The sequence below is a fragment of the Patella vulgata genome, chromosome 3, assembly GCF_932274485.2.
Source record: "Patella vulgata chromosome 3, xgPatVulg1.2, whole genome shotgun sequence".
Lineage (NCBI taxonomy): Eukaryota > Metazoa > Mollusca > Gastropoda > Patellidae > Patella > Patella vulgata.
Window position 1 is genome coordinate 46,667,318 of NC_065881.2, and position 26,698 is coordinate 46,694,015.

A 26,698-nucleotide genomic window follows, 5' to 3' on the forward strand; every position below is an offset into this window, starting at 1 on the left:
ATGTTGTGGTCGATGAGCTGGGATGAGAAAAAAGTTTTTGTAAATGGACTTGTAGATAAGAAAAAGGTTACAGTTATTACCTACATAAAGATGGGTCTAGAGTCTCTGTATGTAAAAACATGGTTCTGACAACATGAAATTTGGGCCAGAGAGCTGTTTATAAATGGGTGGATCAAGCTAATGTTGTTCACAGAGAAACTAGACTTAAATGAAGAAGTCGAGTGGATGAAACCAGTGATATTTATAAACAAGTTGTTGAATTTCTAGACAGTCTCCCCAAAATACCATCTCATTATTGCAGGAAATCAACTGAAAAATTTTATTTACAACCTTTATGAGTCTCTACAATGTTTATCAAGACTACTGTCGAACTACCAGCAAGCCGATCATGAACAGAACTTCTTTTAAGGTGATATTTGATGACAAAAATATAGCTCTTTTGAAGCCGAAAAAAGATCAGTGCGACATTTGCTGTGCCCATGATGTTGGTAATATAACTGATGATGAATTTGCTAAACACATTGAACAGAAAAACATTGCTAGAGAGGAAAAAAATAAAGATAAAGAAGAAGCACTCAAAGATGAAACATTGGCAGTCATAACTGGATGTCCAGGCCGTGCTTTTGTGTCCTATTCTAAAAACTAGTGCTTTGTATTATAAAACTAAACTTGCCATGCATAACTTCACCATTTATAACCTCTCAACCAATGATGTAAAATGTTACATCTGGCATGAGGGAGAGGGTGATCTCTCTGCAAACACATTTTTATCATTTCTCAGTAACTACGTCAAACATTTGGGAAAAATATAAAACATTAATTATATACAGCATTGGACGTTGCTACCAAAAGAAACAGTGTCCTGTCAAATGCCTTGTATAAACTGACCGTTGAGGATGACCTTCTTATAGTCCATAAATATTCAAATGGAAGCCGATAGTGTCCATGCTATCATTGAGCGAAAGCTTCGAAACAAACCTATATATTGGCCTTACTAGTATGTTGAGTAAATAGCCATAGCCAGAAACATTCCACCGCCTTATGAAGTTCATAACGTAAATCATGAGTTTTTCAAACATTACAGCAAGTTAAACAATTATACTTCAATCAGACCAGGAACTAAAACTGTAGATCCCACGGTAACAGATGTAAGAGCATACAAATACCCACCAAGAAAAGATTCTAAAATCCAGTACAAATTAGACTTTAATGACATCTGGCAACAACTTCCAAGGCGCGCATTTACCCATACTCCTTCTGGTGAACCTGTACCAAGACTTTATCAAAATTCCTTAAAAATCAAACAATCTAAATGGCACCATTTACAAGAACTCAAACAAGTTATCCCTAGACCATATCATATATTTTATGATAACCTTTTACATTAAAACTCATAAGGTCCGTTGTTGAGTCAACTGGGGTCAATTCGATTCCCCATGGACATTAAACTCTATTTCTCTCTTTTTTTTTTACATTAAAACCCCCTTTAAGTGCCTTCTTGGAGGAATTACATTTGTTTGTGTTTATTCATGACATAAAAAATCATTTTGAAAGCTTCTGTTTTGGCGGAGGAGATATGGTATAGTGATCAAACCAGAAGACCTCAAAATAACAATAAGTTTGTTTTTCTTTTCTGTCAGATAGATCAGCTACTTGTTTTGTTTTATTGTTCTCTAATTAAAGTTTTTACACAATTTAAAAAGTGTTATAATGGCCTATATAGATATCAGTTTTACTGTGTCAAAAGGTTGTATCTCGAATTAATTCAAATACAAAAAATATTTAATGAAAACATAGTTGACAAACAAAAGATAACCATCAAGGGGGGTAAGTATCTTAGACACACTATTGTGGACACAATAGTAAAATTATGAGATAGTTATTTGTGTCTCCTGAAAAATTTAGAAATTCTTAGATACACTCCATTAACACTTCACCTACGATATGTACCCTAGACTCAATTATCAATTATGCAACCCTTATAAGTGTTATTGACACTCATAAATCATACTGGATAATCATAGATTTAACAACATGATGAGATAAATCTAGTGACTTGAAACCTGATGTTTATGAGAAGTCCAGAACAGTAGGACGTTAAACCCCATTTCATTTCATTTATGAGAAGTCATTTAGCCCAGTGGTCAGTAATAATCCTTTGGTAAAATAAAACACAAAAATAAAAACCTTCACTCATCAGATTTTTACCAAGGATTATCTGAGAACCAGAATATTTCTTTGTATGGCCTAAATGGATTATTCTCCTATAGACGACCTCTAAATTAAGGTTTTAGGTACAATTTGAGATGCAAATTAAAATAGGATATGAAATTGTCACTCAATTGTATCCTTTACCTTCAACTTGTCAGGACAAATCAAGTGTAGATACTCACAAGAGTTTAAATTTGTGAGAAAGCATCACCATACTCAACTGAAAATAAAGGATATTTTTAAATTAAAAGCATTGTTTTTATTCAGATCATTTTCAGTCTGTGAACATTTATTATGTTGATAACATATATATATACGTCTGTTTATAATGGTTAATATGGCAAGATTTCTCTCTTAAAACAACATTCTTAATAATAACAATAAGTGATTGCCACGCAAGATACGCCCACAATTTGCAAGAGATGGACACTGATCGAATAAGCTAAAAAAAACAAAACACGATTTTTCATACAATCAAGGGCCATAATCCAAGAAGTTACGCTCTGATATGCGCAAATATAGAAAGGAAATGAGTCTTTGGGATATAAACATATATTTTAAGTTTCATCAAAATCTGATAAATATTGTGACCTCCAAAGGGTCCACAACCTTGGTATTACATAGTTTTATGCTATTTGTGTACATGGAGCGACCATTTTGTCGGGCAGTCTCGGTTCGATTTTCACGGAATTCAACCATCATTAGGGTGTAAGGGTGATATATGTAAACAATTTTTAAAATCGGATAAAAATTGTGACCTCTAGAGGGTCCACAAGCTAAAAACGTAATTTTTCGTACAATCAGAGGCCATAATCCATGAAGTTACAGTCCAATACATGCCAATATCAAAAGGAACCAAAATCTTTTGGAGATAAACCAATATTTCAAGTTTCGTCAAAATTGGATAAAAATTGTGACCCATAGAGTGTTCACAAACAAGTGTTCACTAATAAATTGTGGAGGGATGGACAGAGGCGACGACAATATACCTCCACATGAAAATGTGGGTGTATAAAAACATTCATAACAGTTCTTCTGGTCCTTGATAAAATTATAAATATTATAATAAATAAACAAACACAACAACACTAATAATAATATAAAAAACAAATGACATTTTTGGTGAAAAGGCACACAGACTTAGATTAACAATGTGGTTCAAGTACATGTATATTTTTAAAAAACAAAACATTATTACTATTTTATCATTAGACCATTATTTTCATCTCAAGACTCCGAGAAAACACAATAAATATTTAAATTGTTTTCGCTTGATTAAAATCAAAAGCAACTTTTTCAAAGTAAGCCCATAGAAAAAAGTATTCTGGTTCTCAGACAACCCTTGCCAAAAAATTTGTGTTTGGATTTTGTCAAAGCCGCACTACTGGGCTAATTGACTTCTATAATCATCACATTTCAAGGCACTACATTTATCTCATCATGCTTTTTATAGGAAAGTATGATTATCTAGTATCATTTATCATTGTCAATAATATTTATCAGGTTATTTACTGGATAATTGAAACTCTGGTAATGTTTATTATTTTGAAATTACTTCCTGTAATTAATGAGACAGTTTTTATTTTTTGAAATAAAAATGGGTTATGCAGTCCTTTTCAAGTGACATGAGAGTATCTGAGAAACAGAAGATATTTTTTTATATGACCTAACAATTAAGATATGGTATAATAAAGAATTCAGCTACGTAAACTGATCTTGATATAAAAGGTGCATAGGAATATTTCAGTTTAATTGTAACCATGACAAAAACATTAAATTATTTCTAGCTGATTTGATGAAATAACCATGGGATGTATGCACAATATTCAGTGTCATCCTTGATTGATGTATTAAAAGTCAGCTCAAGGTATCAACTTTAAAAACAGATTGAACTCAAGACGTGCCTTATGAAATAATTTCTAAAATATTGATCTTTACAATCATGAAGTGCAAAAACTGAGAAAGAGCGATATATAAGTTTGGAGTCTGAAATATATTTACAACTATATATTGCACTTTGTTCAGATTTAAAATCAAGGGACCCAACCATCTCCATCAGTAATTCCCTTAACTAAAAGGAAATCTTTAATCTTGGTTATATTACCCACAGAGAATTATTGTTGAATATGCCATTTTAAATTTTACTATCTTAGTTTCTATGATTATTTTTACCATAAAATTATGAAATCAGCATAGTGAAATGTAGCTTGAACAAAAATAAGAAATTCTGCAACTGTTGGTTGATTTTGATCAAAGATGATTGGTACCCCTAGCCTTTGATGGTATGTTCTGGCATGACGCAAGATTCAGATATCTGGATTAGATTTGACATCAACCAGTTTAACAAGACTAGGTCTTGATTCCATGTTATTAGTTAATATTGGTACTGTTATTAATCGTAATGTATTTGTATGACCACTTCCTGCTGACCAGCCCGTAACCAAGACAACCGAATCATTGACAGCAACAAAACCTTTACTTTGTGCCATAAGTAAAGCGGTATGTATCCGTTTATCTATATCATCTATCCATTCAGCACAACATGGTTCTGTAAAATACAAACATGACAAGTTTTGGTAACCCACTCAGGCTTCATAATAAAGCTAATGTTGGGATCAAATGACTAAACATTTGTTACAGTGAGCTCCCTTGACTTTAGGGAGCCGCTGTGGCTCAGTGAGTAAGATGCTGGCCAGTTCTCAGGTTTGCTCCAGTTTTGTCTAAGAAAGTTCCTCAGGATTTTCCAGTGTGTTTTCCATTGTGAGTGGTGCATGACAAGGGCCTGAGAATTCGAAATAAGAGTAGGACTAAGTGCCACTGTCGGGGCAAAATAAAAGAATGATATTGAACACATCATATTGTGAATAAAGCATCTTTTCATTCAGTACAAGATTCCAATTAATGTAATATGGAATGTCACTTTAATAACCAACCAGCGGCTGCCAGGCAGGATACGCCCACATTTTGCAAGAAATGGATTGAGAACAAGCTAAAACAAAAACGATTTTTTGTACAATCAGGGGCCATAATCCAGAAAGTTATGGTCTGAAATGTGCAAATATCAACAAAAGGGACTGAGATATTTGGAACATAAAGATATGTTTTAAGTTTCATCAAAATCAGATAAAAATTGTGACCTCTAGAGGGTCCATAACCTTTGTAATACATATATACAATTTGCATACAAAGAGCGGCCATTTTGTCGGGCAGTTTCATTTTGATTTTCCCAAAAGTCAAATTCAACCTTCATTATGGTGGAATGGTGATATATCTAAACGGTTTTTAAAATCAGAAAAAAAAATTGTGACCTCTAGAGAATCCACAAGCTAAAAATACGATTTTTCAACCAATCAGGGTCCAGAATCCAGGAAGTTACGTTCGGATAATATGTGTGATTATCAAAATGAACCAAGATCTTTATGATATAAACTTAGATATTTAAAGTTTCATCCAAATTGGAAAAAAAATGTGGCATCTAGAGGGTCAACAGCCTTAATATACCATATTTTTACACTATTTGCATACAAGGGGCGGCCATTATTTCCGTCAGTTTTTGTCTGATTTTCACGAAATTCGAACTCAACCATCAATAGGGTGTAACAGTGATATACTTAAACAGGATTTTTAAATCGGATAAAAATTCAGGAAGTTACGTTCGGATATGCGTGAATATCGAAAGGAACCGAGATCTTTGGGACATAAACATGCATTCCAAATTTCATCAAAATCGTACAAGGGGAGGCCATTTTGTCCGGCAGTTTTGGTCTGATTTTCACAAAATTCGAACTCAACCATCATTAGGATGTAATGGTGATATACTACAATGAATTTTTTAAATCGGATCACAAGCTAAAATCACGATTTTTCGTACAATCAGGTGCTATAATTCAGAAAGTTACGATCCGATATGCGCGAATATTGAAACATGCATTCCAAGTTTCATCAAAACCTTGATATACCATATTTTTACACTATACAAGAACAAGGGGTGGCCATTTTGTCCGGCAGTTTTGGTCCAATTTTCACGAAATTCAAACGGTAATATACTAATACGTTTTTTTAAATCGGATAAAAATTTTGACCTGTAGAGGGACCACAAGCTAAAAACACGATTTTTCGTACAATCAGGGGCCATAATAAAGGAAGTTACAATTTGATATGCGCGAATATTGTGACTTTTAGAGTGTCTACAAGCTAAAAACATGATTTTTCGTACAATCAGGGGCCATAATCCATGAAGTTATGGTCCGATACATGCCAATATTTAAAGAAAACGAGAGCTTTGAAAGAAAAACCTATATTTCAAGTTTCATCAAAATCAGATAAAAATTGTGACCTGTAGAGTGTCCACAAACAAATTGTGGATGTCCTGACGGATGGACAGGGGCGAAGACAATATACATCCACATGAAAATGTGGGCGTATAAAAATCTGCATATGATACAAAAGCAGAATAATAATAAATTTTACCTGAATATAACATTGGATAAACTCCTCGAAATAAATGTAAATATCTTGCTGTTTCAGGTACACGTGTAATAGCAATAATAATACAGGAAGGACGGTATTTAGCTATCATAGCAGCTGACCTACACAAATAATAAATATGCAAGTTTAGTTTAATTAAACTTGTCTATTATGATTCAGAATATCAGTTTATCATAAAGCATCAGATATAACTTACATGTTTTGCAAATATAACTTTCCTCATCATGAAAGTCCTATTAACATTTTACCTCTTATTTCTTGGTCAACTAATATCAAATTGGTTTGGCCTTAATGCCAGAGATATGTTAGACACAAGTACATGTACAAGAAAAAGGTAGCTCCATTATCTATGGTGTTCACAAATCAAATGCATATAACAATAAATTGAAGCGGATATATCCCATTTTTATAGTCCCACATTGAAATGTGGTTATATATTGTCGTCACCCCTGTAGTCATTTCGTCATCCAGAGTTACTTGTGAAGTCTATCAATTTTCTACAATTCCTGATAACACGGACAGTTTTAACTATCATCAAACATGGAAGGCTATTGATTTTCAATATTCCCATTAAATACTTTCAGGGTTATTGCTCTGTAGATGCTAAAGTTATCTGCTGATTGCCTTCAAATTTAAACAGTGTGTATGTTCATGAGACGAAGAAAGCTATCGATTTTTAGCAATTTTTGATAACTCGAACAGCCACCGGTAATAAACCTTAGCACTAGGAAGAATTAGAAGTTATTTGAATTATTTCTGATAAATACTTCATAGGTTGGCCGCCTGTATCTACAAAAGAATAAACATGTGACAAACTTTTTGGACAGCTCAGACAACTTATAGCTTGTGTGTGTATGTTCTATTGCCTGGCAACCTATGTTTAAATAAATAGGTAATATAATAAATCAACCTATTATTGTCCCATGTGTTGTGTAAATCAAATCAACCAACATGTTAAAATTAAGTTAAGGCCATATAAAAAAATATTTTGGCTCTCAAATACTCCTGCATCACTTAAAAAGAACTGCTGGATCTGTTTTTATTTCAAAAAATAAAAACAGTTTTATTAATTACTGAATGTAAATTTTTTCCCATGGTCACAGGAATGAATTCGGAAATGTAAACAACTTTGATAAATGTTATTGATAATCGTAAGTGATACTGGATCATCATACATTCAACAACATGATGAGATAAATGTGGTGCCTTGATGTTTATGAGAAGTCATTTAGCCCAGTAGTAATCCTTTGGCAAAATAAAACACAAAAATAAAAACCTCCCTCACTCATCAGATTTTTTACCAAGGATATTGTCTGAGAACCAGAATATTTTTTTGTGTGCCTAAGTTTATATTATCCAAATATGTGTAAGGTTATATATTATAATAATTACTTTTAAATGGCTTCAAGCTGGTAAGAGTAATTATTTTGTTTAGTCAGAAACTAGTGACATGTAATATAAAAGTTATTGTAATTACCTGCCAGATGTTGTAACTACTAATATAGCTGATGCTTTAGATTTACTAGCTGCCTCAACAGCGGCTATAGCTGTAGTATGTGTTTTACCTACAGGTTTAGGTGTTTGTAATTGTAATTCTCTAAATACAGAATCAGTAAATGCTACTGATTCAGCTTCTCGACATATCTGTAAAATATAAAACAACATTGATAAATATATTTTACAATCTGACTGTCACAATTTGGTAAAGATATGATATTATGAACAAAGTTTTCTTAGAAAATGGCATTATATAGTATTCATTTCATATCATTATTCTATGTTTAAAGGAGGTGGAGACAAGTCAAGTCCCCTTCAATCATGAAATGAAATTGAAACTGGGGAATATTTTCTTTACACTTTGTGAATAATGAAACAGTTAGATTATCTGTAGGCCTATTCAGTTTCCTTTCTCACCCTGACATTCCATTTTCCCTTGTAGGCCTATCTATGCTTGATCTGCCTCATGTTATAATTTAATAGCCATAGAAGTGTGTATAAAACAAAAGCATATATAATTTACCATGTTATTCTTGTCTATTGCATCCTAATAAAGCACATAATGTAAATGATGTAGATAGATGTATTTGAAATGGTAAATTGTTTTCATGTATTTCTCTTTTACTATACATCAAAGGTGCTTTTTTTTTGTTCTATTCTATTGCACTATTTTCATTTTTTAATAAAATGTATGCTGCATGCGCTGCCACTAGTTTTAGGAAAAAGGTCAAGGGTTTCTCAACTGGTGTGCTTCTTTCCCCAGTATAACCAGTATTACTGTTTATTTACAATTCATTATAAAGTTTAGATCTTAGACAAACCATGATTATGAAGTTTAGAATAGCTTCCTATAAACCAAGTGTAAAATACGGAATCTCAAGATGAAAGTTTATTCCACAAACAGAATTGACTCGCAAGATGAAAGAAGACTGACGTCAGAGGTTTATATCGATATAGAACTTACAGCTGATAATGTTTCTACAACTTTAACAGGATTTGTTCCTATGGCCGTTTCTCTAGATAACATAATACAGTCTATACCATCTAATACAGCATTAGCTACATCACTAGCTTCAGCTCTGGTTGGTCTGGGATTGTTTACCATACTATCTAACATCTTATATAGAAAATAATAATACATCATACTTCATGACATAAATGTTCCAATCAATATAAATCAATAATATTGTCAACTTGTAAGATCTCAAGAGAAATGAAGATATCGGGTTTAATGTCCTACTTTTCATTTCCAAACAAGCTATACTGAAGACAGGCATACGCCATGCAGTTTGCTTTGAGGGATATTCTGGCCAGGCAGCAGTGTTTTTGAATACTCTTCGTTAAATATGAACTGCCAAGGGAGATATCAAGAGTGATAAATTTGTGAAAATATTATGTCTTACTTCCTCTGAGTATATTTCTTTGTATGACATCCAAATTTTAAAGTAACTTTTGTTACTTGCAGGATAAATTCTTATTACCATAGAAAATATATTTGATTTCCAAGGTTTCAATTATGCAATTGAAAGGATATATCTATGTTACCATATATTTGTTGCCCAAATAAAACACCTTTATGAGAATTTTGGCGATACTTTTTATATTTGAAATCTTAAAAATAAACCCATTACACCTAACATGACTGACAACAAATGTGTCGCTTAACCTACCACTGTAGTCCCACATCCCTACTTGACTAATGTGTCATTGACAAGATAGGATTCCTCTGTTATAATTAATCACTTTCTGACTATTATTTTATTATTCTAGTTTGTAAGACATTTATATTTATTAAAAATAAGATTTAGATGACCTGATTATACTGTGAGGAATATAATTTGAATTAAAACAGTCAAAATATTATAAAGACTTTTTTTAAAATTAGATTAAATAGGTATAGGTAAAATATACTCAGCCAAATTAAAAACTTGACACTCGGGATTTTTGGGACTAGATTTTTAATATTTGGTTTAAGGCAACTATTTTAGTGTTATGTTGTGCACAGACGACCTTGACATCAACAGAAAGCAAGAATACGTCTCGCCGAAAGTCCTTGCCATTGATTACGTTCGTGATGTCACAGTACCCCCCAAAATGAAATTCACAGACTTGGAGAACAATCGGAATAAAGTATTTAGTAACAGTTGTGGCCTCCTCTAGCGTCTCGTACTGCCACACAACGTCTTCTCATGGATCTCAAAACATTAGTAAACACTACCCGAGGAAGACGTCGCCACTGCTCAGCAAGAGCATGTTGAAGGTCCTGCAACGTCAGTGGGGGATTCACTTGCTGACGAACACGTCGACCCAGTTCGTCACAGATGTGTTCAATAGGATTAAGGTCGGGGCTAAGCGACGGCCAATCCAGGACTTGGACACTGGCATTTCTTTAAAAATTCTGGGTAGCAATTGCTGTATGGGGTCGAGCATTGTCTTGTTGAAACGTTAGTCCAGGCCCATGTCTCTGCATAAACGGAAGAAGAACAGGTTGCAAAATCTGATCCCTGTACTGGACAGCATTTAAGTTCCCTTGGACAACAACAAGAGGAGAACGTCCATGTGTACAAAAAGAACCCAAAACCATGACGCTGCTGCCACCAAATCGGTCAACTTCTCTGACGCATACTTGAGCGTAACGTTCACCTCGTCTGCGGTACACTCGGCCCTGCCATCGGCAAATCTCAAAGACCAGCAGCCTGCAAGCGATTTCGAACAGTTTGTGCAGTTACCCTTCCACCAAACATCTCTCTACTTGTGGAGGTTGCCGTGACAAATCTGTTTCTAAGATGACGTAATCGTATTGCTTGATCTTCCTGGAGTAACGTCACACGTTTGAAGCACTCTCATTCTAAGATTAATTATTGTCTGGCGTGAACAATTAAAGGCTCTTGCAACAGTGACCACAGACTGACCAGCATAGAGCCTACCTATAGCACGTAGACGTTCTACATTTGAAAGGTGCGGCATTTTCTAACAAAGATGAAAATAACAATTTTAATTTGTTTTTCCAGTTCAAGTTACGTGTGTGTGTTCAGTTTAAGCAAACTTGCATCGATTGAAACACACATGTTTTTCAGGTTTTTCATCTTTATATGCTCAAAAGTCATGTGATCCACGTGACTTTACAATTTTATGAAATTAAAGGCTTCTTACTACTTACTATCGTTAGAAACACTTTAAAATTTATTTGACTTACCAGAAAAAAAAATTTGTTGAAATTCATCAGTGTCAAGTTTTTAATTTGGCTGAGTATATATAGTAATTACCTGTGCTGCACATATAACTGGTTTCCCTGCACTATTAGCTTTACCTATCATCATCTTCTGTGCTAGAAAAACTTTTTCACCGGGTATATCTATACCAAGATCACCCCTTCCTACTAATATACCATCACTAACTTTCAATATCTCATCAAAACTACATATAAGATAAAATACTGAAATAAATTCTAAGTCATACAATTTCTTGATTGGGAAGTGATCAAAAGATGTAATTTTGTTTTTCAAGCATCTGTGCAATGCTTTTTACTCTAATTAATTTTAATATTATTAAATCTCAGCTGATTCTCATATAAAGTTTTATGTGTTGCAATAGAAAAATTATGGACTTGATAGTGTGTTGATCATATAAACAATATCTTTAGATTTCTGTTTAGAGTCTGTTGAGAAATAAGAATAATAGGGTGCGAACAGTACAAGGAAATGTGAACTGAAGGACAATAGAAGGTGATGATAACAATATACCTCCACATCAAATCCACATTATGGAGTATTATACAACTTACAAAGCTTGGATCATTTTTTTATTCATTTTAAGGATCTGTATCTTTAAATTTTGTGCAAATAAGATAACAAATTTTGAAGTTGTTAATCTTCATCAAGATAAGATAATATTCTTAGTGGATATACTTTATACTAGACATAATTAATGGAGAAAAGTGAAAGTCTAAAGTACATATGTAGCAGTTATAGGTCAGTTAGCTTGTTATCCCACCTAGAAAAACATATAAATAATCACTAATGTACCTGCAGGTAGCAGTTCTTAAAGGAGCAGTATCAGATTTATTTTAGAATAGCAAGTGACAAAATCAGAATGGGTAAAGAATATGTCTCATAGTTGCTGTGACACCCTTATAATAGACTCAATTAGCACTACTGGAAAATGGGCTAAATGTTTATCTTGATAGATCTTGAAATTGATCTTCTGTCAGTTATTTAGAGACATTTTTAAAACTTAATGAGACTGTTAGACAACTTTTGAACCTAACCTAAATTTTTCATATGAGATATTGCCCGTGTAATCAAAATGCAGGATTTTGGAGATTTTTGTTTGGAAAATATGTGTACATGAGTGTTTGTCACTTTTTTGTAACCTTTTAACCTTGAGATTTTTTCCAAACTTGCAAAAGCTCTACTTACTTAAGTACTCCTTCGTGATTTTGTATTTTGGCTATAACATGAACAGCATCAGCTTTTGTTCCTAATTCTAGTCTTATAGATTGTATAATACTGGAGCACCACACCCATGACGCTAATATCATATCTACCTACAGGGAAAAAAGCCAGTTTTTCACAGATAATAATAAGAATATTTGTATAGTCTCATAATATTGCCATGGTCGACATTATTTTTGCACAGCAGTGACAACATCTTTTTATTCTCTTTCTCATGTATTGATATGGTTAGGACCAAGTAGCTTGGTAGGACAGTTTCAGCAAAAAGGGGCGGGATATTTTGTAATGATGCACCAGTAGGGTGCCAAACCAAACAATTGTAGGTTGGAAGGTTGCATGTAAAGCAGATGAAGATCTTTGAAGCACTGTACGGCTCTAAGCAGGTGTAGGCGGTCAAGCCCAGTTAGGACAATTGTTCATGCACAGTCTTTACAACAAGGAAGTTATGGTCCAATATACGCCAATATCAAAAGGAATCAAGATCTTTGGGTTATAAACATATAGTTTACGTTTCATCAAAATCAGACAAAAATTATGACCTAGTGTGTCCACAAGCTAAAAACATGATCTTGCATACAATCAGGGGCCATAATCCATGAAGTTATTGTCCAATACATGCTAATATTGAAAGGAACCAAGATCTTTGGGATATATACCTATATTTCAAGTTTCATCAAAATCAAATAAAAATTGTGACCAGTAAAGAGTCCACAAACAAAATGTGAATGACAAACAGGGACAATATACATCCACATGAAAATATGGACGTATAAAAATGTTTTGTACAGTAAATGAGAGTGGGTAACATTTGCACTGTTTCATATTTGATCGAAGATGTGAATATATTTCTCTCTTTAATTGTTATTAATTAAAATATATGGTTTGGTGTTTTGGTGCTTTGGAGGTCTTTGTCAGTTTTATTTTAAAAATAATTGAAGTGATTATAGTATAATGATTATACCATACAGTTAAATCAGGTATGTTCAAATTATGGTAGTTGTTTGTATATTTAGAAACAAATCAGTCAAGCCAGATATACACAATTTAAGTTATAAATCAAACAAATATTTTAATGGTTTAGTAGGTCAGTGCTTGGATTTGTTGATAATAAGGGTGTGTCTAAAATTTAGTTTTTTGGTGAAAGTTTTATTTTCTCTATAAACAAATGTATTATATGTATCAATTTAATTGAATAAGATCATTGAATGAATACATGCGTAACACCCAACTATATAAACTTACACATAGATCATTATATTTACATTTATTTTATAAATGTTGAGTGAAGAGATTTATTGATGACTTACTTCATTATCTAGAGCAAAAGCAATAGCATCTTTATCTCTCTGTGTTAAGACTGGTTTACCAGGTAATTTTTTAGGTATATGACATTGATGAAAATTAGCCATGTCTCCACCATTATCTACTTGGCAAATTAATGTAGTACTATCATCTGTACAAATTAATTGAAGGGAATCAAAAAGGTTTTAAGGTGATTGAGATACAGAGAATAATTACTAATATTTGTCCATGTAGTTTTAGTTCTTATATAAAACTCCGGACACTTTGGTGGTCACAATTATTCAAGTGAATCTTTTTTTCCAATTCATAGATAGACGGACTATCAGGTTTTATTTATTTCCATCAATAACTTTAAGAATTAACAACCTGATAACAATTTCACAAAACCTTGTTAACACTCTAGAGGTCTTTAGATTTTGCCCATTTGATCATTTCCAAAATTCTAGTTGCATATTCCATAATCCTTTAAATTATTACCCTGATTTTCTTCTTGAAAGGAAATGGTCTGACCTTTCGATAAATTAGGTACAAAATTCTTGGGTAAACTTTGTAGTAAAGGCCATACAGACACGCCAAAACAATAAAGTAATACAGTCTGTGTTTGAGACTTTGAGATCTATTCTCGAGAAACAAAATACAATTTCATGTTGTAATTGGCCTGGTGTGGACATTGATTGATCGGGCTATCTTTGTACAGTAGTGGACATTTTGACTGCCAGCTGGACAAGACAGTCAATATAATTATATTCATATAATAATATTGATGACTTACGTTTTTCTAAGACTTTCAATGATAATGGTCCATCTTCTATAAATATCAGATCTCCAACTTCTGCTATGTTGAAAAATTCTGGTTGATCAACATAAACACGTTTACGATCACAGTTAACTTCATACTTTTTATCACATGTGAATAACATTTTATTTCCTGTTTTCAATGTTATACAATTACCTATATCCTGAAATTAATGATGATGGTGACTCAACATTTAAATATATAAAAACTGGTTCATAAAACACAATGCAGAATCTCAAGTTTTTTATAACTGACTTCCCATATCAGACAATTTTGACCAGTTCAAAATACTGTAATTTTGTAGCAGTAATGTTTTATACTACCACATTCCAATGTGGGCGTATTTTATTGTCACCCCTGTCCGTCCGGCGCCATCTTTGTTTTTTATTAATCAGCCGTTATCAGTATTGGAGTAGCTGGTATTACATTGTAAAATGCTATTGCAAAAAACACCAAATGCCATAGCATAAATAACAATGCATATTGATATAAACTCTTTATGAATATAACAATACTACCTAGTCCAAAAACACTTAACTTATTCAATAAATTGCAAAAATGTTCACTAAGAAAAAAACAGTGAAAAACAGTGCATTCTTCATATTGAAACAGTTTAAAATAAGTGATAATTAGGGGGATGGGGACAGTGGCTCTAATAGTGGCTTTAATCCATTACATATCCTGTCTTCATTAATCTTGTTGTTACAAAACAGTAAGACATTAAACCCCATTTCATTTCCTATTACATTTATGTTTATCTTTGGCTATTCAGGTTATTTTCAAGAAGAATATCATGGCATTTATAGATATGACATTTAAGATAGGTGAATAAACTATGGTTGGTAACTGTAACTTACTGATTTAAATTTACCAATTCTGGCACCTGGTCCAGTGATATCTATTGCTATAGCAACTTGATTCTGCTCATAGGATTTTGCCACCACATTTCTAATGTTCTCTATAACTTTTACATAATACTAAATTAAGAAAAAAAATCATACTGTATTAATGTAAATCATCATGAATAAAAAGAAATCTCTTCGAAGTTATTAGCTGGAATCTTTTCAGATTCTATTATTTTAAAGTCATCATTAAGATGCATTATGTAAGAGCTAAATCTGCCTATAGCAGGTCTTTTTAGGCTTCAAATGTTATAAAAATAATTAATTAGGTATTTATTCACAGGTCAAACCTATACTGAACTCTGTGATATTGAATGGATTAGAACACCTGCGGCATTTAATAATTTAAAGTTAAAATGGACCACTGAGACTTTGTTAATTATCGTAGCAATGGTACTTGACAATTGAGAATATCTTGTCAAAAGTTCAAACACTCATAACTTCAGTCAGAATAAAGTTATTTGACTGAAATTTTCAATATTCATTTTTCATTATCTATTTTTGAACTATTTTTGCAATAATGTCCTGCTCTTTATCTAAATCCTACATAATTAGTGTTTGTATGTGTAAAAACTTGTCCAATTAACCTATATTTATGTAGAATTAATTTGAATGTAGTGTGTTTACTAAGTACAAGTAACACATGATTACAATAAGATGTCAGTCATGATTTTTGTATGGTTTAATATAAAGTAATAATTATTACTAGCAGTTTTAATCAATAGAAATATCACCTCTTCAGACGAATGAACCATGTTAAGTCGACATATTCTCATTCCTTTCTGTATAAGCTTGTCTATCATTTCTATAGAATCACATGCCGGCCCTAAAATTAAAAAAATATAATTTGTCATGATTACCCAGGCTTAAAAATTAAGCTTGTGCAAGACTTGAAAATATGCATTCCATACAGGAGGGTCTTAAAATGTCTGGCTACAGATTTGTGATAATGTGTCATCTTCCATGTGTCAGTATGATACAATCTTACAAATTCATACAGTAATCTTAGGATTTGTTACTTAAGTTAGAGTGAGCCATGTTTCCTAATTACACCTGAAAGTAAACAGTTAAAATGCAACATTGTTACTTAGGACTGGTATCTTCAATTGTCTTACCTATTGTGCAGATAATACCAGTTTTCTTTATATCTGATGGACTCTTGTCGATATTCAGATCACAAATATGTTCTAAACGGGTCTGATGTTGATTACAAACATTTCCACTCCTTTTATCTTTGTTACAATTTTCAGCCATCTAAAATAGAAACCCCAAGAATTCAGTCTATATTATTTTAAATACAATACTGTATGTTGGGCTTAAGACAACTAATCCCTGAGTGGCATTTAGCGATTGAGCTTCAGCACAATATAAAACACATCACAATAAATAAGGAAAACAATCGCTGGTTTGTATACATTAGCACAACGTTTCGACAACTGTTCACTTATCGTTATCATGCACTAGTATGTACCCAGACTTACTATATTAATCCAATAAGTTTAATCCATTCCTGAATAAGGAGCTACCTGGTTTTTAAGATTCTGTCAATATTTATTTGAAATGAAATAAGAAATCAATTGCTTCTGTAAACTGACTATTTAAATCCTAGGAAAACATTGAGAGAATTTGTAAAGCACAGCTTGTACGGAGGTCTTTATTGGTATAGAAATACGTGTAAATACCGGATCTTATAACTTATTGAAGCTATATTTATAAAGCAGCCATTAGCTTAATGTGTGACAGTATGTTTAACTATAATCTATGCTGTCAGACACTTGGTGATAAAAAAATTACCGATCACTATTGACTAAAACTATTATAGTGTCGTTACACTTTAGAGGGGCATTATCACTTCCAACTGAAAAGATAGCCGTATAGAGCGTGGAGATATGCCCACACAGGAAAACTTGGATTTTGACCAAATTTAATAGGAATTTGGGATCCTTCAAAGAAATCTAATCTCTGTCGTGCTCACAAGCTTTTCCAGACATGTAATATATCTCTGCAACAGAAAGTCCTAGATGGCTGATAATCAACTGGGTTTATCCTTTCCGATTCTAATGCTTCACATCAAATTTAAAAATCAACAGGGTGTTAATACTTCAGATCAAATATTGTATGAACATTGTATGAAATCAATATATTTTTTCCTTTCAACAGCATAGCAAAAAAAGACTTCATAACAAAGTGGAATAATTCTGGAAGTTATTATCGAATATCATCGAAAATTAATAGGATTCTTCTTTTTGATTTCAAAAAGGTATATAGATTATTGTGGCCTCTATTTTGGTTATAAGAAATGTGAATGACAGACCATGTTGTTGTTAGTTAGTTGTATTTTACATCCGCTTCCACCGAGGTGATATCGCAGACAAGATGACAGACCAACTGACATCCACTTTATAACTAAGGAGCATAGACAGATGGGTGTGATGGCAATACACAATCACATTCAAATGTACACCATGTACTTAGTAGCTTTGACTTCTAAGTAGTGATCGTTGTTGTGAACTCTTTCTCAAATACCTCATACCATTTCCCATGTCAGGAGTTCACATATCTAACCAGTTTTTGTTTAACTTTTTGATATACAAAAAGACTGGTTTGCAGTTGTCAAATACAAGCAGGGCCTTAACTAGCTCAGAGCAACGAGGGGGGCGGGAAGTGTCTTCGGGGGTGCTGTAATATTGACGGACAATGTATATCTATTTTTTTTATGGTTGAAAATTTTTTCACAGGGGGGGGGGGGGGGCGAAACTTTTTGCAAGGGGGGGGCAAAGCCCCCCCTGCACCCCTCTAGTTACGGGCCTGAATACAAGCAAAATTCTGATTTTGAGCAAATCTGACCCGAAGTACATAAAAATCCAAAGAGACCAATTTTTCAATGAAAATTGTACACAATTTGCAAGAACTTTTAATATGTCGGATGGGAAATGAATAAGAATGCAGTATTTGATAAAACAAAATAACCTAACTGTGATTTGTAATCCATGTGGCTGAGACTGACGAAACTTGCAAAAAATAATAATAATATGACTTTAGGTCATTAAACTATAACTATCATTTACCAGCGGCTGCCAGGCAGGATACGCCCACATTTTCGAGAGATGGATAGAGAACAAGCTAACAAGAAAGTGATTTTTCCTACAATCAAGGGCCATAATTCAGGAAATTACAATTCGATATGCGCAAATATCGAAAGGAACTGAATGAACGGCAGCCAATTTGTCTGTCAATTTTGGGCCGATTTTCACGAAATTCAAACTCAGTCGTCCTTAGGGTGTAACGGTGATATAATAATACGTTTTTTTAAATCAGATAAAAATTATGACCTCTAAAGGGTCCACAAGCTAAAAACGCAATTTTTCGTACATTCATGGGCCATAATTCAGGAAATTACGGTCCGATAAGCGTGAATATCGAAAGGAACCGAGATCTTTGGGTTTTAAACTTACATTTCAAGTTCCAACAAAATCGGATAAAAATTGTGACCTCTATAGGGTCCACAACCTTGATATACCATATTCTTACGCTATTTGTGAACGAACGGCGACCATTTTGTCTGTCAATTTTGGGCCGATTTTCACGAAATTCATGCTCAGTAATCCTTAGGGTGTAACGGTGACATAATAGAACGTTTTTTTAAATCGGATAAAAATTATGACTTCTATAGGGTCCACAAGCTAAAAACGTGATTTTTCGTACAATCAGGGGCCATAATTCAGGAAGTTACGGTCCGATATAACAAAATAACCTAACTGTGATTTGTAATCCATGTGGCTGAGACTGACGAAACTTGCAAAAAATAATAATAATATGACTTTAGGTCATTAAACTATAACTATCATTTACCAGCGGCTGCCAGGCAGGATACGCCCACATTTTCGAGAGATGGATAGAGAACAAGCTAACAAGAAAGTGATTTTTCCTACAATCAAGGGCCATAATTCAGGAAATTACAATTCGATATGCGCAAATATCGAAAGGAACTGAATGAACGGCAGCCAATTTGTCTGTCAATTTTGGGCCGATTTTCACGAAATTCAAGCTCAGTAATCCTTAGGGTGTAACGGTGACATAATAGAACGTTTTTTTAAATCGGATAAAAATTATGACTTCTATAGGGTCCACAAGCTAAAAACGTGATTTTTCGTACAATCAGGGGCCATAATTCAGGAAGTTACGGTCCGATATGCAGCACGAATATCGAAAGGAACCGAGATCTTTGGGTTATAAACTTACATTTCAAGTTTCAACAACCCTATAGGGTCCACAACCTTGATATACCATATTCAAATTACGCCATTTGGGAACGAACGGCGGCCATTTTGTCTGTCAATTTTGGGCCGATTTTCACGAAATTCGAAGTCAGTCATACTTAGGGTGTAACGGTGATATAATAGAACGTTTTTTTAAATCGGATAAAAATTATGACTTCTATAGGGTCCACAAGCTAAAAACGTGATTTTTCGTACAATCAGGGGCCATAATTCAGGAAGTTACTGTCCGATATGCGCGAATATCGAAAGGAACTGAGATCTTTGGGTTATAAACTTACATTTCAAGTTTCAACAAAATCGGATCAAAATTGTGACCTCTATAGGGTCCACAAGCTAAAAACGTGATTTTTCGTACAAACAGGGCCATAATCCATGAAGTTTCGATCCGATACATGCCAATATCGAAAGCAGCCGAGATCTTTTGGGGATACACCTATATTTCAAGTTTCGTCGAAATCGAATAAGAATTGTGACCTGTAGAGAGTCCATAAACAATTGTGGACGGACGGACGGCATAATACGTTCACATGAAAATGTGGGCGTATAAAAAGTAAGTAGAGAATTAATCAACATAATGCACTGTTTTTTTTTCTATTTTTCTTGTTTTTCTCTGATCTTGTCAATACGTTTAATAAATAGTTGGTTTCGAACTGGAATCTTGTCATTATCTTATATAACAATGCTTAGTCTTCACAGGAATTATCAGCAAATTGAAATCTTACCTGTTATTGCTCTCTACTTCAGTGAGAAACAAAAACAGCTTTCCCTCATTTGTGTCAATTTGTGAGTCTTCAAATCTTTGTTACAGATCAACATAGCAAAGATATATCTCTATTTTAAAATTATATTTGAAATGTGTTTAACCAGTTCTGTCAAATGTAAAATTGGTGGATACTAACATTATCCTTTAACTGAATTCGGAATATTACTTGTAGGCTTATATTAGCTACCTGTAGTCATTGATAAAATACTGAAGAGGTATAAATATGTATTTGTATGTAGAAAGATATTATCACTTTCAACAAGAAAATAAATGTTTTTTTTTTATATAATTAATAATACCTTATTCATAATAAGCCTAGACCCATCTTATTATCAAAAATGCTAACACTGATCGACTTATTAGCACAAGCCTCTGTTCATGGACAACTGTAATAGGGTCCATGGTCTGCTACCTGCAGGGCTCTTTGAAAACCACAAAAGGCTATAATGTTAATGACTCCTATCTATTCACAGAGAAGTCTCAAATTTTACATGCAATAACCATGAATGCTTCCAGAATAACTATATAGGCTAATTAAATAGAACCAGTGAAGATATCACATCTAATCAACTATCAGCAGACTGCCGTTTTCGACAGATTGAGTGCACTGCTGCAAGAAATGGAGTTTAAAGTCCCATCAATAAAAAAACAACCTCGATCATTTTGAGACTAACATCATTTACTTTGGCTACATATGCTATGCTTTGGAAGAGAATATAGCCTGTACAGCAAATAACAATGTATATAGATCCTATAAATTGAATAGAACAAGTACAGTAACACTTGTTATAAATTGTGAAAAAACAGTTGCATGATGTCCTTAGATTTATACTAATTAGATGTGGAATACAACTTGTATAGTTATTTGAATCAATATATGCATACCAAACCAACCCTACCAACATGTAAACATATATCAAGTGTTGGGTATCAACCAGGCTTATAAAGACAGGCATACACCATGCAGCGTGCTTTCAGTGTAGGCAGTGGCATTTCTGCCTAATCTACATTGAATTCTCAACTGTCAAGTGTTCTTTTGAGTGCACGCCAGCATGTACTAGGGATCTTGATTTTTCATCCCATCCGAATGACCAGACACTGTACCTTACCAGGGCAGCCTTCTGGTCTGCACCACCAACAGTAAACGAGTAAGAAGTAGTGGGTATCATCATGTGTAAAAGCCAAGCCATTATTTTAAATGTCTACTATAGGGGTTGGGATTGGAACTCAAAATCAGCATTTTATAATTATGAAGTCTGAGTATATTACATAAAATAATTAGGACTTGCCTTGATTTACTGGAATTCTAACTCTTGAGATGAATCAATAAAATCAATCTTCAACTTGTGAAACAAATGTAGTTCAGACTTTTAAATGTAATTTATCTTGATCTTAAAGTTTTTCTCTGGACAGCAACCATCTAAAGAGTCTGTAATCTTACTGTATATATTTGGTGTGTTGCAGTGCCGGTAGCCAACATGTTAAAACAGGATGAAAGAATCAGCTGACAAGACTGTTACATATAGCTTGCTGCTACATGTATTTAAACTAGACACGCTTGATACAATCCATACTGACTGATCTTTAATCAGCTACCCTATACAATCTATAGGCTTATATTTCTTTTAGATTTATTGATTTTAACACTAAATGGTTGTTTCTCTAATGAATTACCTTATAAAACTTGTTTTGTACATGATATTTTATTATTACTAACTAAGCTTTGCTAATTAATAGCCAGCAATATGGATAATTTATTGAAAATTAATTACAGGTTCTATCATAAATTTCTATGTGAAATTTAAAGTAACCAGACAACCCAGCACTAACAAATCATTGGGAAAGATAAAACTATTTCAGACTTCACACTTACAAAACAGAGCTTGTTTTTTTCAGGCACATATTTTGTTGTATGGGAGGCCACCCAGTTTAAAATGAAATGTTAGTGATGAGACGGCAATGATGAACTATCATTGTATGGTGTGCAATGAATCTTTGACATATTATCATTGATCAGAAATTTGGTCTGTAAGCAACAACTAATACTCAGGGAGGGACCTTTTATGGTTTTGCTCTTCTAGAAATATTAATTTATTCAAAATCACGCAAAGCATATGAAAGAATAATAACTACAACTTAATAATGATTCAAATCCTTTCAGGTACTTCAATTTATTTTTATGACTCCAAAAATGTATGTTTATTATTCTAACTGGAAATAAGGAACTAGATGAACAAAATTTGAAGAGAATCTGGTCTTGATTGTTATAAAATTGCTTCATTAAATGAAACTGATGAGAGAACATTTAGTTACCATTCACTTTCCATAAAGCTCATAAAGATAAAGTAATGTGGCTGGGGTCGAAATAAATGTCAACAAATAATGTTAATGTTTCTTCTTTTACAGGAAGCATTGTTTTTCTTCAGCTGGGAACTATGCCAAAGCTATTAATTCTTGGCCTAAAATAATTAATTTACTTGTGTTAATGTATCCAATGTATTGATTTTTGATATAACCATGCTACTTAATGTTGATAAGGACATCATGTCATGCTTAGTGAATAGCTGTAAATTAGTCTTATAATGATTCTGATGTCCATATACATATTTATTTATCTGTCAACAATGACTAGATTATAAATGCCAGGATACAGAAATGACTGGTAATTATACATTTCATGTTACTAACATATTTAGTCAACTGAATAGTATTAAAGGAGCTTGATCCCACACTTGTACTGACAAGGAGTAGGGTTGCCTGCCTAACCTCGTCAATTTTCTCCAGGTCCTCTGGATTCTTTCCACTGCCAAAGACCCCTGTGCAAGCAAATTATTGAAATAAAATTGACCACATTATGCCCGAAATGATTTAGTTTGTGTCAACTGAACAGTAATCCCCACTTCTTAGGAGACAAGCTTTATTTGATTAAATATTTTCTTGAATTATTGAGAGGTATAGTAGTTTCAAAAGATAAAGTGGAAGTTGGCTTGTTCGACTGATTTTAGTTTAATCTTTAGCTTTCTTATGGCATCAGTGAAAAACAATATCAGTTAAAATTATCTCAACACTGGCTTTATCTATAGATATGATGTTTCAAGGAAAATAAATGATCATCCCACAAAACAAATCAATAAATAAAATCGAATTAAATCAATAATTTTATTTTCTATCCATATCATTGAGGTAAAGAATTCTAGTCATTGAAATTCGACAACTTTTTTTTTATTATTACTAATTCATTTACAACATATTTTTCATCCAAAAGTTGTGTGTTGAGGGAGGAGACATACTTCTTAGTCTGGTTTCAAGGGTAGAATCTGTAGGGCTGACAAACAGGGTGTAGGTCTACAACCAGTGTAGGCTATACATGGCCTGCTCATAAATGAACCTAGGCTTGATTTGATACGAGGAATTTGAAGAAAAGATGAAAAAAATGTATAGCAATAGCCTACACAGGTCCTACTCATCAAAAATGACCCACAGCTGTTTAAAATTTAATTGTATTGTGTTTTAATTTCTATATATATATATGGTATATAAATTGACTAAAAAGGTAAGTTCTGCAGCCAACTAATTAGAATGCCAGTCAGTCGAGAGTGGCAAATATAACTGGAACAAGAGCCCTGGTTATGTCCCATGTACCCTCCCTATTCATTTCCTCTGGGTTCAGATGAGTGCCTATAATAATTAATTATAAATGTTCATTTTTCTTACCATACGTTAAGTTCAAGACATTTTCTACAGTTTCGAAAAAAAATTCTCATTTATTTACACTTCAGTCATGGACTGGCAGTGTACGACTGTGGGTAGCAATTATATTTCTCATTGATTTGCCAGTTTAGCAACAGCATTAAACCACAAAATATTGGTAATGCTTTTTTTTATGAATTAGCATAGCTAGTTTGGACTTGATACTAATTGGGAATATGATCTCTAGCTGTGCCCACCTCACAATGTCATTCACCTATTTCATCATGTTAAAATGAAAGTAATTAAATCAAAACATAATGATTAATTTTAGCACTTGAAGACTAAAAGGTTGGCTACCAGGTTAAATGCCTAAGTTGATCTAGTCTTTCGGATGGGACAAAAAAATCCTGGTACATGTTCGCATGCATTTAAATTATTGTAAAAGATCCCTTCATCATAGCACGTAGACTGCATAGCGTATGACCATCTTCATTAGCCAGGTTTGTGCAGAAAAATAGAATGTTACACCCTATTCCATTTCATGTCATTTCCTGGTGGCCCTGATAGTTAGGCCTACTGACCTACATACTTGTACTATAGTAGACTTTTCACTTGACATCATGATGTCAGGGAGCTAGCTGAACTGGTAATGTCTCCCATTCTGCTGTCATGTCAACTCACCTTAATATATTATTTACATGTATATTATCTGTGATTTTAGAATTGTAACTGTGGCTTGCTGTTACCTCTCAATAATTCATCTAGGCTTGAGCAGAATACATGAATGGATATGTCCCACCTGGTGATGCTGGCTGTCATCACTGCATCGTCTGCTAAATTTGTAAGTGAAACGGGAATGAGGGTGGTCATGTGACCATGATCTATATTTAGATATCATCCCTCGGAAACGTCAATGACGCCAAAGAACACATTATAATATTAGATACAAAATAACCTCATCCATAGCCGGGATATAATAATATAAAGACTGATATAAGACACATTTGTCACTGATGGATTCACCGATTTGTCTGAAATTGTTTGCATACAGTCTTATTCTTTTTTGGAAAATATATGCGTCCTTCAAACATCTATGCAATGACAGAATGTTTCAAATGTGGCATAATGCGCAATGAATGATGGCCTGACGGAATGATATATCCATATATCCTATATAAAGACTTTATAGGATATCTATGGATATATCACGGCAAATCGCAATTATATATATATATATCTCGAGGTGCTTTACGGTACAATATATGCTTCCAATCTTCCTATAGCGTGTGATTTCAGATTTATACCAACTATACGGAATCTAAATAGGGCATTGTGATTTTTTTTTTTTTTTACTATATTCGTTCGTATTAGTAACTTGCTGAAATTTCAAGTTTTTAAGTTCAAATTCCAAGTTGCCAAGTTCAAATTATTGTTAAAAAATAAAATAAAATAACATGCCCCTGTGTAAATTCCGTAGTTCGTTAAAAATTAAAGTGAAAAAACTAATTATGGCCTTATTTATCGTTCGTAAAAACAATCAACAATTTGTGTATATTATTAAACAAAGTCTTTTCTTTATTCATATGAAAGGACAGAGGAAGAACACAGAATCTGATGATTATTATTGGGGTATTATTACACCCAGGTAAAAAAAAGATAACATGGTACTTCGGAATATCAAAGACTATAAAGAAATCTCATTAACAATATAAAGTCATACAATAATAATAATAGGCTACATCATACTATATTAAATGGTAATTATAATTTTGGAGAAAGATAAAAATCATGTTAACTAAGATTTCATGGGAGTTCGATTTTGATTCAATTTGACAACATCTTGCAAATGCGCTCGAAATTAAACGCAATTAACAATGAATTAGCCCAGTCCAAACCCCCGACCTCAAACAGCCTTTGAGTAAACGCATTTGTCAATATTTTTTTCTATTCCAACCCTGTTCATGGTTTTATTACCATGAAGTCGCGGATTACTTCCCTTATATAGGCATCGACGTGATGTTTGCTTTCAACGGATGCGTGTTGATTGCAACGATGTGGATGGCAATATAACATCACAAAAACGTAGGAATCATGATAATATTGCATGTCAAAAACGTAGGAAGCATGACAATATTGCCTGGCAAAAAATAAGGAAGCATGACAATATTGCATGACACAAAAAAAGGAAGCATGGCAATATTGTATGACAAAAAATAAGGAAGCATGGCAATATTGCATGACAAAAAAATAAGGATGCATGGCAATACTGCATCATTTATAAGTCATTTTTTTTGTAATGTTATCAGCATGACGCT

At 33.2% G+C, this 26,698-nt stretch overlaps 1 protein-coding gene across 2 annotated transcripts; it reads right to left on the reverse strand.

The window, feature by feature from the left end:
* Window positions 1-2,443: 2,443 nt before the first annotated feature.
* On the reverse strand, window positions 2,444-25,209 carry LOC126816351 (pyruvate kinase). 2 transcript variants are annotated; one of them, XM_050542791.1, is made up of 12 exons: window positions 25,065-25,209; window positions 16,766-16,904; window positions 16,385-16,476; window positions 15,606-15,725; window positions 14,725-14,911; window positions 13,958-14,103; window positions 12,615-12,742; window positions 11,463-11,613; window positions 9,161-9,313; window positions 8,177-8,343; window positions 6,682-6,800; window positions 2,444-4,759 (listed from the first exon to the last, which is right to left on the reverse strand). In XM_050542791.1, the coding sequence occupies exons 2-12, from the start codon at window positions 16,902-16,904 to the stop codon at window positions 4,518-4,520; spliced, it is 1,644 nt and encodes a 547-aa protein (XP_050398748.1). In that variant the 5' UTR covers window positions 25,065-25,209; the 3' UTR covers window positions 2,444-4,517. The 2 variants fall into 2 exon arrangements, with proteins under 2 accessions (XP_050398748.1, XP_050398747.1); XM_050542790.2 differs by lacking the exon at window positions 25,065-25,209 and adding an exon at window positions 17,132-17,284.
* Between the last annotated feature and the right edge of the window lie 1,489 nt (window positions 25,210-26,698).